The sequence below is a fragment of the Mytilus edulis genome, chromosome 4, assembly GCF_963676685.1.
Source record: "Mytilus edulis chromosome 4, xbMytEdul2.2, whole genome shotgun sequence".
Taxonomy (NCBI): Eukaryota; Metazoa; Mollusca; class Bivalvia; order Mytilida; family Mytilidae; genus Mytilus; species Mytilus edulis.
Window position 1 is genome coordinate 98,175,971 of NC_092347.1, and position 16,882 is coordinate 98,192,852.

At 29.9% G+C, this 16,882-nt stretch overlaps 1 protein-coding gene across 34 annotated transcripts in view; it reads right to left on the minus strand.

Moving 5' to 3' along the window:
- Positions 1-1,585: 1,585 nt before the first annotated feature.
- LOC139521209 (high affinity cAMP-specific and IBMX-insensitive 3',5'-cyclic phosphodiesterase 8B-like) overlaps positions 1,586-16,882 on the minus strand; it is a 136,496-nt gene continuing 121,199 nt past the window's right edge. For all 34 annotated transcript variants that reach the window (XM_071314597.1, XM_071314594.1, XM_071314593.1 and 31 more), the window contains 6 exons: positions 11,605-11,735; positions 11,037-11,123; positions 10,406-10,544; positions 8,856-9,029; positions 7,797-7,926; positions 1,586-7,184 (listed from right to left, as the gene is read on the minus strand). In XM_071314597.1, the coding sequence (XP_071170698.1) occupies positions 7,051-7,184; positions 7,797-7,926; positions 8,856-9,029; positions 10,406-10,544; positions 11,037-11,123; positions 11,605-11,735 (795 nt within the window). In that variant the 3' untranslated portion in view covers positions 1,586-7,050. The remainder of the gene's footprint in view (positions 7,185-7,796; positions 7,927-8,855; positions 9,030-10,405; positions 10,545-11,036; positions 11,124-11,604; positions 11,736-16,882) is intronic.

Here is a 16,882-nt window from a genome sequence, read left to right on the forward strand (position 1 = left end):
AAAATATTTATCCATGAAAATATAAGCGCACAAAATAATTTTATGGTACTTTTTGTAATGTTTATCCATTCATGTGACCCATTTTGTTTGTGGTTTCCTGATGTGCTGTTGTGAATTCATTTGAGTCATCCATTGTTATTCTGCTGTTTACATGTTGTATTGTACTATTTTACTATTTATTTATGTATTTAAATTTGCCGGGTGTTCTTACATTTGTTTGTACTGTATATCAATCACATGTTGTTATTCTTACAGTAATTTTTAACTTTGCCATATAAGCGTGAGGTTTGGCTAGCCATTTAACCAAGTTTAACCCTCCTTTTTTTCTTAAAATGTCCTGTACCAAAAAAGGAATATAGCAGTTGATATCTCATCTGTTTCTATGTATATTGACTTTTGTTTTTGTTGAAGTTCAGTGTTTGTACCGTTGTTTTTCTCTAACAGTTGTTACATATCTATTAGTTTTAGTTTGTTACCCAAATTTGTTTTTGCTTTAAAATTGATATGTGACTATTGAACAGTGGTATACTACTGTTGCCTGTCTTATACTACTGTTGCCTGTCTTATAGTATCTGATGGGAGAGGACGTCTCTAATGTTGTTATAACTTGTGTCCAATCCCTTTTGCTACTTTTGCAAATAAAATATGTTTAAACTAAATCTGAGATACATACTTGATCAAGTAATTTAACCATGACCACTGGTTGAGGTATGATGAACTCTACCAGACAGACATGGAACCCCATATCTACAAACAAAATATAATGCATCGAGGTCTTCTACCTTCTAAAATATAAAGCTTTAAAACATATAGCTTAAGACTTCATTCCTGGCCCTAGATTGTAATCCCAATGTCTTGATTACAGGCAAGACAAAAATGGATGAATCAAAATGCCAGTACAAAATGGTCAATTACACATAATGCCAAATATTTCTTTAAAGGATGAGAATTTTTCAGACAAATCATCTCAGAGGAGTTGTGTTCACAATGGTCATTGTGGTACACATAGTGATGGACAAGCTGATTACTATAGGCTTGCCAGTGATGGATACTTCAGCCCTAATTACTTTTCTAGTTTTTTCATCTTTCCACAACTTAGGAATTGGAAATTTGTATAGGATGAAATTTATTGGAAATTACAATAAACAATTATAGATATCAGCAATCTTTAGTTAAAATTGAGAATGGAAATGGGGAATGTTTTAAAGAGACAACAACCCATCAAAAGAGCAGAAAACAGCTGAAGGCAACAAATTGGTCTTCAACACAGTGAAAAAATCCTGCATCTAGTGGCAGGCTTCAGCTGGCCCCTAAACAAAAATGTGTACTAGTTTAGTGAAAATGGATCATGCTTAACTCAAACACATATAAATGAACTAAAATTAAAAACTATTTAAGAATAACAAATGCCATAGTCTCCTGACCTGGAACAGGGGCAAAAATGCAGCTGGGTTAATCATGTTTTGTGAGATCTCAACCCTCCCCCTATAAATCTAGCCAATGTAGAATAAACAAAATTCATTTAAAAACCTATAACTGGTAGTTTATGTTACCGGGTATCTGACAAAAAACTACTAACACCAAATGAGCATGTTTCTAACATTTTATTAAAAGTTTGTAGACTTTTGAATGGATTAATACACAATAAACCATTCATAATAAACATAACAACTTATTTCATCACAACTAGGCAAAAAAACTATCCTGTAATTTTAACTATACATTGAAAAAAATGTAGGGATCCTACTACATGATCCATAGAAAATTTAATGCAGCAATACTTCAAAAAGATGATAACAACATTACACATTCTCAAGAAACCATAAAAAACAGCTAAAATTTGCCTAGGTTAAAAGTCACAGCGAAACTAACTTTAGCTTTAATGATGAAACTATAAATTCAATGAAATTTAAATGAATTCATGATGTTAATTATCACTCTCAGAAACAAAACAAACAAATGAATTAATCACTTTTTTTGTATGGTTATAGATCATTAACAAACTATTACATTTTCAAGATTTGATCCAAAGGTTGTGGACAAGTCTACATGCTACAATCTGAAATTTTAGAATATTTCTTTTTCAAAGAGTTACATCATGATTTTATAGATTTGTTTTCAAAGACTAGAACTGCCCCTATGCACATTTTCAGTACATAAAGAGAGATAAATATTTGAATGAAACATAAGTACTATTTTCCCTAAGTTTATTTCATCTGGAAAAACATTTATAAAATATATCAAACATAAAAAAAATGCAGACTGCTACACAATGTAAACACTAAACAATGTTTATTTATACATTTAATATGAGAATGCTAAAACCTGCAATATTTAATGATAATATCAAAGGTTACATAAAGCTTGTAAAATCTTTTTAAAGATATCCACAAACTTTGGATCAAAATTCTTTTTCTGACAAAGAAGTCAACTTATGATCACAGCGAAAAATAAATAAAATTAAAATTTCTTTATAAATAATTTTATATTAATTTTAGACATGATGCCATTTTTTTTTTATTATTTCACTATCACAGAACAATCTATTCAACAAAATTAATCAACAATAACAAAATCAAGCCATGGAGTTATTTCCCTTTCCTTTCATTATGGTAAATATTACCTCCCCTTATGCCATTATCAAAAGGGATGTAGAATCAACCAAGAGGTAGATATTTCGGTTCAGAAACATAATTTAAAAAAAGGCATACCTCGGGCACAAAATATAGTTTTACTAAAGTTTGCCAAAACTGGTTCATGTTTCACTGACATGTAAATCAGTAATGTTGTCCAATTAATCAGGCTAAAAATTCCTGGAGTGGACCAGCTAGAAAAAACATTAAAAGGAAGTGGTATAACATGTGAATCTTCTCATAAATTATATCTAACAGTTAAGGGTTATCTCTTTAAACAACTTAAAAATAAAAAAACGAAATAAAGAAACAAGAAAATGAACCAACTAAACAAACTATACTTTCTGTCCAAAGTCAGCCGAGCAAAAGAAAAAAAATCATTATAAGCTGATTAGTTATGATTCTCATTCAAACTGAAAGTAGGCTTATTAGAACAAATCTTGAAGTTGAAATATCCTCATACATTTAATTTTTATACAGCTTAAGGTGGTACCCAACACTTTCACTAAAATTAATTTGGCTCGTTTAATTTTCATAAAATTTTGTCAAATTATTTACTTTGAGACTTTAATAAAAATATAAAAATTTAAAAAATTTTGAACCAACCGTTTTGTCAGAAAAAATACACTGGTTATATAGCAATTTGACAAACACCAATTTTGATCATTGAGAAGCTTAATATTTCTTTTACAACACAACGTAATTAAAACGTTTAGCTGACTTTACAGAGTTATCTTCCTATAGTGTTAGGTACCACCTTAATGTATGTTTTTTTCGAAGTAACAAAATTAGATATCACAATATTTCAGATTGTTTAGCTGCTTGAATACATTAAACTTTCTTGTTTTAAAAATTTTAATTTGTGAATTTATTACAGTAAACTTAACAAATATCTGGTATTTACTGAATTGCAAAACAATTCAGCAAAACTATTACTTGTGTAATTAAAAATATTTATTATGGTATCTGGTGAATGACATTGTTTACAAGTTTGTATGCAAAGTGGTACCCCCTCCTTGAAAGGGACTTGTGTGGGGTTTTCATAATTGTCTAATCCGTACACAAAATTACCAAAAAGGAAATAAAAATGGTAGTCAAATCACAGCACCAAATGAAGTAGTACTATTAATCAAAAACAGTCGATGAATTCATGAAAAATGACTCGGTAAAAACATAAGTGAATTAGGCTGCAATATTCTAATCTAATTAAAAATTCTTTTATTGTAAAAAGGCATGAATGAATATTGTAGCACTGGTAAAAATTTGACGGACAACTGGATGGACAAATAGCAGCAGATTCAGTATATTGAGCCAGTCATTCAAAGAACATTAAAAATTAGGCTAAATATATACTAATATATGTATAATATATATATAAATCTTATATATAAATAGTACATTCTCTAAGACAAATATATTACAATATAATATTCAATAGAATGTACATCACCGTTATACAGTCAATAGATACCTATAAATTAGTTACCGGTGTTAGCTAATAAGATACATGTAAAAAATGGTTGTCAATGACAGGACCGGGTAGGGTGGGAAAAGATATTCTTTTCAATATTGATGTTTAGGTATAACCGGCTTGTTTCTGACATGATTGTGAAACCGCCACAACTGTTGATTAATAGAAATAAAAACTGTGGCCAAAATGACATTGTTCCATTATCTTGCTTAAACAACCAATATGGAATAGTATATGAATTTTCTACATCAAGACTCAATCCATGAAATGTTACAAGATCTTCCATTATACATTGTAAAAATTTACCTAAAAATTTCAAACCTTGACATGAAAATATGTTATAATGAATTTAATTGATACACTCACCCCAATGTTTTTTTATGTAACAAATATTTCATGGAGCCAGTTACATATTGAAAGGTTTGAATCATTTTCATACAATATTTTTCTAAAACTAAAATATGTATGTTGTATACCCTGTATCCATGGTAATACTGTAGGTACCCAAAGACAAAATGTACACTGTATATCACATCTAGACTAGAGATCAGAGACCTGTAACCATGCCAACGGCTATTACAGTAAGATTTGTTTTCTCACTTACAGTGAAACTTTAAATATTGAGACAGTACTTTTGTTCATGGGTTATAAATTTTATGGATTTTAATGCAAATCAAAATCTAAGAATGTGCAACAAAATAAATATCTTCTCATTTGTAACTTTGTTTGGGCCTGAAACCAAAAAGATACCTACAAACTATAATGATATTTCAACCAATATCTAAAAATCTATACCCAGGAATAAAAGTACTATCACGTTTTATTTTTAAAAGATGTAGAATTTTAGTCTAAAACTTTCTCTTTTATTTTTTCTTTTAACTGATGTTGATAAAGGTACCAAACATTGAATATAACTGGTATTTACAATTTGTTTCAAAAAGAAAATAGACATAAATAGATATGATGTAATGAAATGTTAACTAGTAAATGATATTTCTCAAATGTAATACTGATATAAACATTATGTCTGCGTCCAACAACAATAACTACTCTTCTATGGAGAATTCCTTATAATCTTGGTACCTTTGATAACTAATTATACAATATGACACGCTTACATTCATATGTAAATAATGAATGTCGAAAAGATCTTCTTTATAATTCATGAAATACTGCACAACCATACTATTTATATTCTTAAATCATGGTTTAAAAAAAGAATACTAGTATTGAAAGTACTTTTTGTTTTGTGTGTGTAAAATTTACAAAATAATAATGAAATTTTATGAAATTTAAACTGCAAACTGAGAAAACTTGACTACATAAACTTTTGTTTATTTGTTGAATGCAATGCTTTATAATTGTGTGACTTACGTTACTTCTATGGTTTATTGTACCATGTGACTTACATTACTTCTATGGTTTATTGTACCATGTGACTTACGTTACTTCTATGGTTTATTGTACCATGTGACTTACGTTACTTTTACGGTTTATTGTACCATGTGACTTACGTTACTTCTATGGTTTATTGTAACATGTGAGGTAGTGTAATACTGATTTTATATAACAGTATCATGTTGGCATAATCAGCAGTTTCTTCAAGACTCCATTGATAAAAAACCAGAAAAATTTCTTTCTCAAAATAATTTTAAAGATAAAATGTTCTACCAATTTGATCCTTGTGGTATCAGGAAATTGACAAATCAAAACAAAAGGTTGATCGGTCTGTCTCACCCTTGAAAGAAAAATACTGTTAAAGCTTTAATTGGACTAAATAAACTATTTCTTTAAAAGGGAAGAAAGGTTTTCAGAAACGCCCCATAAGTCTTAAAGCTAGACAAGATAAATCAGACACGCTTTCAATTTTTCTTTTTAAGTTACTGTATTTTATACCAGGTGCATACTGCCAGTAATTTCCTTTTGAAAACAAATTTGTTATCATATTGAAATTTGAGAGAGCATCCCATGAGAGAACATCCCAAATTATCAAATCTTAGATATCAGGTTGAGAAAAATATTCATTTTGGCATACCCTCCACATTTTTGGCATTTGATAGAAAGGAGTTAAAGAAGAAATAATATCACAATGCAAGACATTTGGTGTGACTTTATACACAGTATTATAATAGTAAATTTGTTTACCATATTTTTGGTTTACATGATTAAAGGATTACTCTTTGGAATATGAGCTATGTCACAATATGAAACTTTATAAGCATCATCATATCTTAGAAAAATCACAAAAAATAAATAAAAAACTATTAATACATTAACACACATGACATTTTTAAGTAAATGCTGAAAAGAGTCAAGCTTGACTGGTTCCCCTTCATTGTTCACACAAACTCATTGTAGCAGATACCTTCATGCAAGTCTATACTGGTCCCCATTTACAACACTCTTGGAGGGAATGAAAACCATTTCTTGTCATGACAAGGAAATCTAGCCTTTATTTACACAAATGGGTACCAGACATAACAGACAACAGGAAATCAGTCTGTAATAAAGCACTGCCTGATGCTGGGAAATCCCCCTACATAATTATAATTTCACATATCTACAGTAAATGCTTTGGCTTTCCACCAAATTACATAGTGTAACAAGTTGTGATTTTCTCCTTGTAGACTAAATCTTCTGTTTCTGGGAACGTGTGAATTTCTCCTTCAATATGAAATCTTCTGTTTCTGGGAACGTAATCAGCTGTCTGGATTTAAATTTCTCCTTATATACACACAATTAAACATCTGTATAAACTCAGTATTTTATTGCTGATTTTTTTTTCGATGACTTAAGTATCTTTCTTCCTTTCCTTTTAGGAATCGTTACTGGAGAAATTTTCACCACAACTCTCTCTCTCTCTCTCTCTCCCTCTGTATGATATCAATGAACAGTGAATGAGGTATTGATGGATGACATGTTATGAACTAGGCAGAGTGTCATCTGCTACGTGTCATCTTCTGTCGTGCCATTTGGTAAGTTTTCTTGTTCACTCTTTTCACTGCTTTCTTCATCTCTTTCCTTCCAGTATTGATAGTTTGTTTGGAGATGTGATATTAACTCTGGTATGTCACAGTAATCTAAGAAGAAATAATTAAAATAATTTATAATCACTTATTCTACATTCAAAGACAGACAAAGAACCATAACTCTTCTCAGTTATTTTAGCAGGAAAATATTGACGATTAGTTTTTGAAATAATATATTTCACAGCAAAATACTTTTGAAATAATTACTCAGTTGACAAAATATATGCAGATAGGTAATTTAAACTATACTGACAAAAAAAAAAAATTGACACTCAAAAGAAAAGCAATATTTTGTCCATTTACCATAAAAAATCAAAAATTGTATGTCATTTTTTCAAAGACTACCTTTACAAATATTTCAACCTAAAGGGGGACAGAGGAACGGACAAAGGAACAGACGCACAGACCAGAAAACATAATGCCCATAAATGAGGCATAAAAATGGAATGTAAAAATTGTCTATATATTGTCATATCAATTATAGAAATCAATTGTATTCACCAAATCTCGTGCAATAGAGTATTTTTTCCACTCTTGACAGTTATATTTTAAAAACTTAACCGTCCTGAGTGGAGAAATATAGTAGCACAATTGATGCCAGATATTTAAAAAAAAAAAAAAAAAAAGATAATTCTGCAAAAGTAATAGTAATTGTAACCTTACCATCAAAACTTTCAAACATTTCGTTGATGAAGACATCAATAAAACTAAGCTGGGACTTTGGTATTCGTATAGATTTTCTATCAAAAACAGGCATAACCACCGGTAATCCTCTGGCTTTTTCCTCGTCAGTCTGTAAAACATTACAAGAGTTTTGGTGTCTTTCAGTTTTTCTATGCAAAGATTAAATGTTTCCACATATTGTAAATTAAGAAATTATTGCGATGTTTTTTTTGTTGTGAAAAATGGGACAGGGTTATAATTGCAATAAATCAAATTTTTTTTTATATGAATTAAATATGATATTCAAATGCATTTAACTGGACTTAATTATAACTGGTAATTTAAACATCATAACAATTGAAAGCAGGAATATTTCCATTAAACATAAAACTATGTTAAAATTGCAGGTATCTGGGATAACCGATAGATGAACAGAGATCTGTTACCCAAAACTCATTCTGGCAATAACAACTGATTGATTGATTGTTGGTTGCTTAACGTCCAGTGCAATGACACCTGATTTTATAGTTTTTAATATGTTATATTGTTACATGACTGTCCCAAGTCAGATGAGGGTTTGGTGTCTGTAAACATGTTTAACTGCCATATTCTTCATGTGCCTGTCCCTAGTCAGGATCCTGTAGTTAAGTGGTTGTCATTGGTTCAAGTCAGTCATATTTGTTTTTGTAAACTGTTTTGTTATAAATAAGGCCATTAGTTTTCTCAATTAAATTGTTTGAAATTTTTCATGTCAGGGCCTTTTATAGCCGACCATACAGAATGGGTTTTCTCATTGTTGAAGGCTGTACATTGCAAGTTCACTTTATTTGAACTTCTGTGGATAGTTTTCTCATTGGCAATCATACCACATCTCCTTATTTTTATATACAAAGCTGAGAGCATAGAAGCTAGGCAGACAACCCTATACAAAGATCAATTTAGATTTTCATCGAAATCAAATGGAGGTGAAAATCAGCCACATTAGTGATGATGTAGAAATGTATCAGAAAACTGTCTTCATGTGAAAACTTTCAGCATTGTGTTATTTCTTTAACAAACCTGTAGAAAATATTCTTCAGCAATTCTTTTTCCCCATTCTTTACAAACATCTAATGGACGGCACGGGTTAGCTACATCAGCACACTTGATTAAAATACGTTTAATGAAAGTCTTGTTTTCAGGGGCAGATAACTGGTTCAGCATCATGGTACTATCTGGTGAACCATTTCCACTCTAAAAATAGAACATTCAGATGTTTATAGAGATGATCTTTCTTACAAGCAAGATAAAGATCCCATGATTATTTTTTCTTACGGAAATACAGTAAAAATAATCAAATTTTACCATATCTAGGATTGAAATATATGATACAGAAATATTTATATTTTTATTGCTCCAATATAGTGCAAAAAGATCCAGAGTTAATTGTACTATAAAATGTTTTATCAAAATGATTTATTTTTTTATATGTCTATTATCAACACTTGGCGGAACCTCAACATATGTTTATCATTTTATTAAATCATTTTTTTTTTTAGATTACAGATTGCAGTTCACATATAATAGTGTTATAATTTGTAGTTAGTACAGTCATACTTAGTTTCTATTCTTTGCATCATGAAATTTGATGAAAGGAGTAGGGGCATTAAGGCCTAGTTTTGGCCCAAGAAAATAAAATGTTTGGTAACCATTTCAAATTGGCACATAATGTTTAGAAATGCATCGGGTTAAGAAATATAAATGAAAAATATGAAGATTTTTATCTGATGACGTCACAATTACGTCATAATATGTACTGTTTTCACAAAAACAATGAAAAGATACAGAATTTATGCAGTTTTCTATCTTTATTTCCGTTGTGGAAACATCCTGCACAACCAAGAAACAACAAAATAATTTAACAGAAGCTTTAATAACTATTGGCATAATCTCACCAAATATAAAGTTGTTTCTTAGGTGTGCAGATACTTTTCAATCTAAAATATACTTAAAATTTGATGAAAAAACAAGAAAAATCACGAAATTTAATGCAAATTAAGTCATGATTTGTTGCCATGGTAACTTGTTCCATGTCAAATTTGTTTTGTTTTTCTTAGTACCTAATACCTTAGTCAAGTTTTCAGTTATTTAAGAATATGTATGATAACTTTTAAATTTGCCGTAATTTTTGGCCAAATAATGGCCTTATTGCTCCTACTCCTTTGAATTGGTGATAGAACTGATTGTTTTCATGTAATAGTATTAATCCAATATGACTTTTAAGTGCCTCGATCAAATCTGGTTGTTCCAAATAAAAGTTAATATTGTATAGCTGAGTAGTGGCATGTTGCCTATTGTGTTTTTATGCGATAATCAAACACACGTGTACATACCATTGATGATGTTTCATCCATTTTGAGACAACCTTTATTGATACATACCATTGATGATGTTTCATCTATTTTGAGACAACCTTTATTGATACATACCATTGATGATTCATCCATTTTGAGACAACCTTTATTGATACATACCATTGATGATCTTTCATCCATTTTGAGACAACCTTTATTGATACATACCATTGATGATGTTTCATCCATTTTGAGACAACCTTTATTGATACATACCATTGATGATGTTTCATCCATTTTGAGACAACCTTTATTGATACTGTTGATGAATTTATTTAGATGTTGAAAATGTTGTTTCATTTCTGTTGCTAGGACCATATCAATAATATTCTGTCTCAAAATCTTGTAATCATCTCTGTAACAAAAACAATTTTAATTCATCTTTATAAATTTTATTCCTAGAGTAATTGTACGTTTATTGAATTATGGCAGCTATGCTTGAATGGTAAGCATTCTTAATTTCATAATACTAAACAGTAGTTTCAATATTAAACAAATGCTGTTTGTTGATTGGCTTTAAATTTAAGTAAAATTCACATAAGATTTGATTCATAGTTACTTAGATAAGTAAGTGCTGTCTTAGGTTGTTGGTTTTAATGCTTGATAGCATTGGTATCCTTTCACTATGAAATTTCTAATTCAAGAGATGTATCAAATGCAGACCATACCCTTTCACACCATATTAAACATCCGTTCAGCTAAAGAGGATTGTCTGTAACTTGTTATTCATTTGTTGGTTCAGTAGATTTTTTTTCATAGTAGCCATTTACCAAGAAAACTTTTTATCTATTTTTGTTCCTTTTTTGCCATCATTTGTTTGAATACTTTAAAAAATAAATGTACTTACGTTTCCAAATTTTTGAAAATATTAACCGAATCATCCTTCCACGTTAACTGGAACGCCAATGCTGAATGATGGTTCTCCAATACAGCCCTAAAGCATAAAAAATTTCTTACTGAAAGAATTACTTAAAATGTCTAAGCTCTGTTAAAGTATCTTTTTTTAAGTTGAACGACACTGAACTATTTTAACTTTCTTTGTATGAAAAAAAGCATATTCTGTCTGTACTTGATGTCAAAACTAAGTCCTGGAACTGCACAAATTATATCCCAAAGCTCAAACAACAACATAGAATCATTCATGTTTAAGCCTCACACTTAAACATGTAGAAACTCTTAACTCTCTTTAACTATAATTTTGAATCATACATCAACTTGACAAGTGAACATTTCTTATTGTATGTAAAATCATGTCACTGCACTTTTTAACAAATTTCTACAAATTGATTGTACAGGAATGATGTTTTTTGTTTGTTTTTTTTTATTGCAAAAAGAAATGCAGGAGAAAAATAAAATAACAAAAATAATGAAATTAAAGCATATTATCCACGAAATAATTAGCATATAAATCTTACTGGTCATTATATAATATAGCTAATTCATTTTTCTCATTGACAAGGAAGGCATTGGTTCTGCCTGGATGGTCTAGGTCGTGGACGATTGCAGCTATTAAACAAGCCATCTCATCCATTTGGTCAAAAACAGCCTGAAAAATCATAAATACAGAAGTTTTAAAATATCATTTTATGAGTCCTTTCTTTGAAAACATTGTGTAAGTTCTTTTAAAAGCTAAGCAGGTGAATATGTACAAAATTTTTTCAACATTTTTGAATTGAAATAATGAAATAAATACTATTATCTTAATATCCTCTGGATAGGCTTTACAGAAATAACAAAGAAAAGAAAACAATGGCATAAAACAATTTAACTATGCAGATGACTTCAAGCACATCTAGACACCCTTATATTAATATAAGAGATAAGCAAGTTAACAAGTCACTTCTTCGTTCGTTTCTATAATTTGTAATATTTGTATACATTTTTTAAAGGATGACAGAAGCTAAAATTAAGAACATATTATTTACTAATTTTGATATGATATATATTGAATGCCTTGAAAAATAAAAGACAGTAGTTTAATTTACCATCTATAATTTCATACTTCTGAGAAATCACTCCATACAGATTTTTGTTGTAATGACAACAAATTAATTTTATACGACAGAATGTGATAATAAATCAGTTTAATGGAGTGTACTAGGAGTTTATTACACATTTTATCAATATGTATTTGGAGTCAATAATACATCATATTACAATAAAAAGTGATTCTCATTCAATGTTGATTGAAACTTTTATCTTATATGTATAAACTTGGACATCACTGAACAGGGATACTACTATTAATTATCTTGTATGTATAAACTTGGACATCACTGAGCATGGATACTACTATTAATTATCTTGTATGTATAAACTTGGACATCACTGAGCAGGGATACTACTATTAATTATCTTGTATGTATAAACTTGGACATCACTGAACAGGGATACTACTATTAATTATCTTGTATGTATAAACTTGGACATCACTGAGCAGGGATACTACTATTAATTATCTTGTATGTATAAACTTGGACATCACTGAGCATGGATACTACTATTAATTATCTTGTATGTATAAACTTGGACATCACTGAACAGGGATACTACTATTAATTATCCTGTATGTATAAACTATGTATAAACTTGGACATCACTGAACAGGGATACTACTATTAATTATCTTATATGTATAAACTTGGACATCACTGAACAGGGATACTACTATTAATTATCTTGTATGTATAAACTTGGACATCACTGAACAGGGATACTACTATTAATTATCTTGTATGTATAAACTTGGACATCACTGAACAGGGATACTACTATTAATTATCTTATATGTATAAACTTGGACATCACTGAACAGGGATACTACTATTAATTATCTTGTATGTATAAACTTGGACATCACTGAACAGGGATACTACTATTAATTATCTTGTATGTATAAACTTGGACATCACTGAACAGGGATACTACTATTAATTATCTTGTATGTATAAACTTGGACATCACTGAACAGGGATACTACTATTAATTATCTTGTATGTATAAACTTGGACATCACTGAACAGGGATACTACTATTAATTATCTTGTATGTATAAACTTGGACATCACTGAACAGGGATACTACTATTAATTATCTTGTATGTATAAACTTGGACATCACTGAACAGGGATACTACCATTAATTATCTTGTATGTATAAACTTGGACATCACTGAGCAGGGATACTACCATTAATTATCTTGTATGTATAAACTTGGACATCACTGAGCAGGGATACTACCATTAATTATCTTGTATGTATAAACTTGGACATCACTGAGCAGGGATACTACTATTAATTATCTTGTATGTATAAACTTGGACATCACTGAACAGGGATACTACTATTAATTATCTTGTATGTATAAACTTGGACATCACTGAGCATGGATACTACTATTAATTATCTTGTATGTATAAACTTGGACATCACTGAACAGGGATACTACTATTAATTATCTTATATGTATAAACTTGGACATCACTGAACAGGGATACTACTATTAATTATCTTATATGTATAAACTTGGACATCACTGAACAGGGATACTACTATTAATTATCTTGTATGTATAAACTTGGACATCACTGAGCAGGGATACTACTATTAATTATCTTGTATGTATAAACTTGGACATCACTGAGCAGGGATACTACTATTAATTATCTTGTATGTATAAACTTGGACATCACTGAGCAGGGATACTACTATTAATTATCTTGTATGTATAAACTTGGACATCACTGAACAGGGATACTACTATTAATTATCTTGTATGTATAAACTTGGACATCACTGAACAGGGATACTACTATTAATTATCTTGTATGTATAAACTTGGACATCACTGAGCATGGATACTACTATTAATTATCTTGTATGTATAAACTTGGACATCACTGAGCATGGATACTACTATTAATTATCTTGTATGTATAAACTTGGACATCACTGAGCATGGATACTACTATTAATTATCTTGTATGTATAAACTTGGACATCACTGAGCATGGATACTACTATTAATTATCTTGTATGTATAAACTTGGACATCACTGAGCATGGATACTACTATTAATTATCTTGTATGTATAAACTTGGACATCACTGAACAGGGATACTACTATTAATTATCTTGTATGTATAAACTTGGACATCACTGAACAGGGATACTACTATTAATTATCTTGTATGTATAAACTTGGACATCACTGAACAGGGATACTACTATTAATTATCTTATATGTATAAACTTGGACATCACTGAACAGGGATACTACTATTAATTATCTTGTATGTATAAACTTGGACATCACTGAACAGGGATACTACTATTAATTATCTTGTATGTATAAACTTGGACATCACTGAACAGGGATACTACTATTAATTATCTTGTATGTATAAACTTGGACATCACTGAACAGGGATACTACTATTAATTATCTTGTATGTATAAACTTGGACATCACTGAACAGGGATACTACTATTAATTATCTTGTATGTATAAACTTGGACATCACTGAACAGGGATACTACTATTAATTATCTTGTATGTATAAACTTGGACATCACTGAACAGGGATACTACTATTAATTATCTTGTATGTATAAACTTGGACATCACTGAACAGGGATACTACTATTAATTATCTTATATGTATAAACTTGGACATCACTGAACAGGGATACTACTATAAATTATCTTGTATGTATAAACTTGGACATCAGTGAGCATGGATACTACTATTAATTATCTTGTATGTATAAACTTGGACATCACTGAACAGGGATACTACTATTAATTATCTTGTATGTATAAACTTGGACATCACTGAACAGGGATACTACTATTAATTATCTTATATGTATAAACTTGGACATCACTGAACAGGGATACTACTATTAATTATCTTGTATGTATAAACTTGGACATCACTGAACAGGGATACTACTATTAATTATCTTGTATGTATAAACTTGGACATCACTGAGCAGGGATACTACTATTAATTATCTTGTATGTATAAACTTGGACATCACTGAGCAGGGATACTACTATTAATTATCTTATATGTATAAACTTGGACATCACTGAACAGGGATACTACTATTAATTATCTTATATGTATAAACTTGGACATCACTGAACAGGGATACTACTATTAATTATCTTGTATGTATAAACTTGGACATCACTGAACAGGGATACTACTATTAATTATCTTGTATGTATAAACTTGGACATCACTGAACAGGGATACTACTATTAATTATCTTGTATGTATAAACTTGGACATCACTGAACAGGGATACTACTATTAATTATCTTGTATGTATAAACTTGGACATCACTGAACAGGGATACTACTATTAATTATCTTGTATGTATAAACTTGGACATCACTGAACAGGGATACTACTATTAATTATCTTGTATGTATAAACTTGGACATCACTGAACAGGGATACTACTATTAATTATCTTGTATGTATAAACTTGGACATCACTGAACAGGGATACTACTATTAATTATCTTGTATGTATAAACTTGGACATCACTGAGCATGGATACTACTATTAATTATCTTGTATGTATAAACTTGGACATCACTGAGCATGGATACTACTATTAATTATCTTGTATGTATAAACTTGGACATCACTGAGCAGGGATACTACTATTAATTATCTTATATGTATAAACTTGGACATCACTGAACAGGGATACTACTATTAATTATCTTGTATGTATAAACTTGGACATCACTGAACAGGGATACTACTATTAATTATCTTGTATGTATAAACTTGGACATCACTGAACAGGGATACTACTATTAATTATCTTGTATGTATAAACTTGGACATCACTGAGCATGGATACTACTATTAATTATCTTGTATGTATAAACTTGGACATCACTGAGCAGGGATACTACTATTAATTATCTTGTATGTATAAACTTGGACATCACTGAACAGGGATACTACTATTAATTATCCTGTATGTATAAACTATGTATAAACTTGGACATCACTGAACAGGGATACTACTATTAATTATCTTGTATGTATAAACTTGGACATCACTGAACAGGGATACTACTATTAATTATCTTGTATGTATAAACTTGGACATCACTGAACAGGGATACTACTATTAATTATCTTGTATGTATAAACTTGGACATCACTGAGCATGGATACTACTATTAATTATCTTGTATGTATAAACTTGGACATCACTGAGCAGGGATACTACTATTAATTATCTTGTATGTATAAACTTGGACATCACTGAACAGGGATACTACTATTAATTATCTTGTATGTATAAATTTGGACATCACTGAACAGGGATACTACTATTAATTATCTTGTATGTATAAACTTGGACATCACTGAACAGGGATACTACTATTAATTATCTTGTATGTATAAACTTGGACATCACTGAGCATGGATACTACTATTAATTATCTTGTATGTATAAATTTGGACATCACTGAACAGGGATACTACTATTAATTATCTTGTATGTATAAACTTGGACATCACTGAACAGGGATACTACCATTAATTATCTTGTATGTATAAACTTGGACATCACTGAACAGGGATACTACTATTAATTATCTTGTATGTATAAACTTGGACATCACTGAACAGGGATACTACTATTAATTAT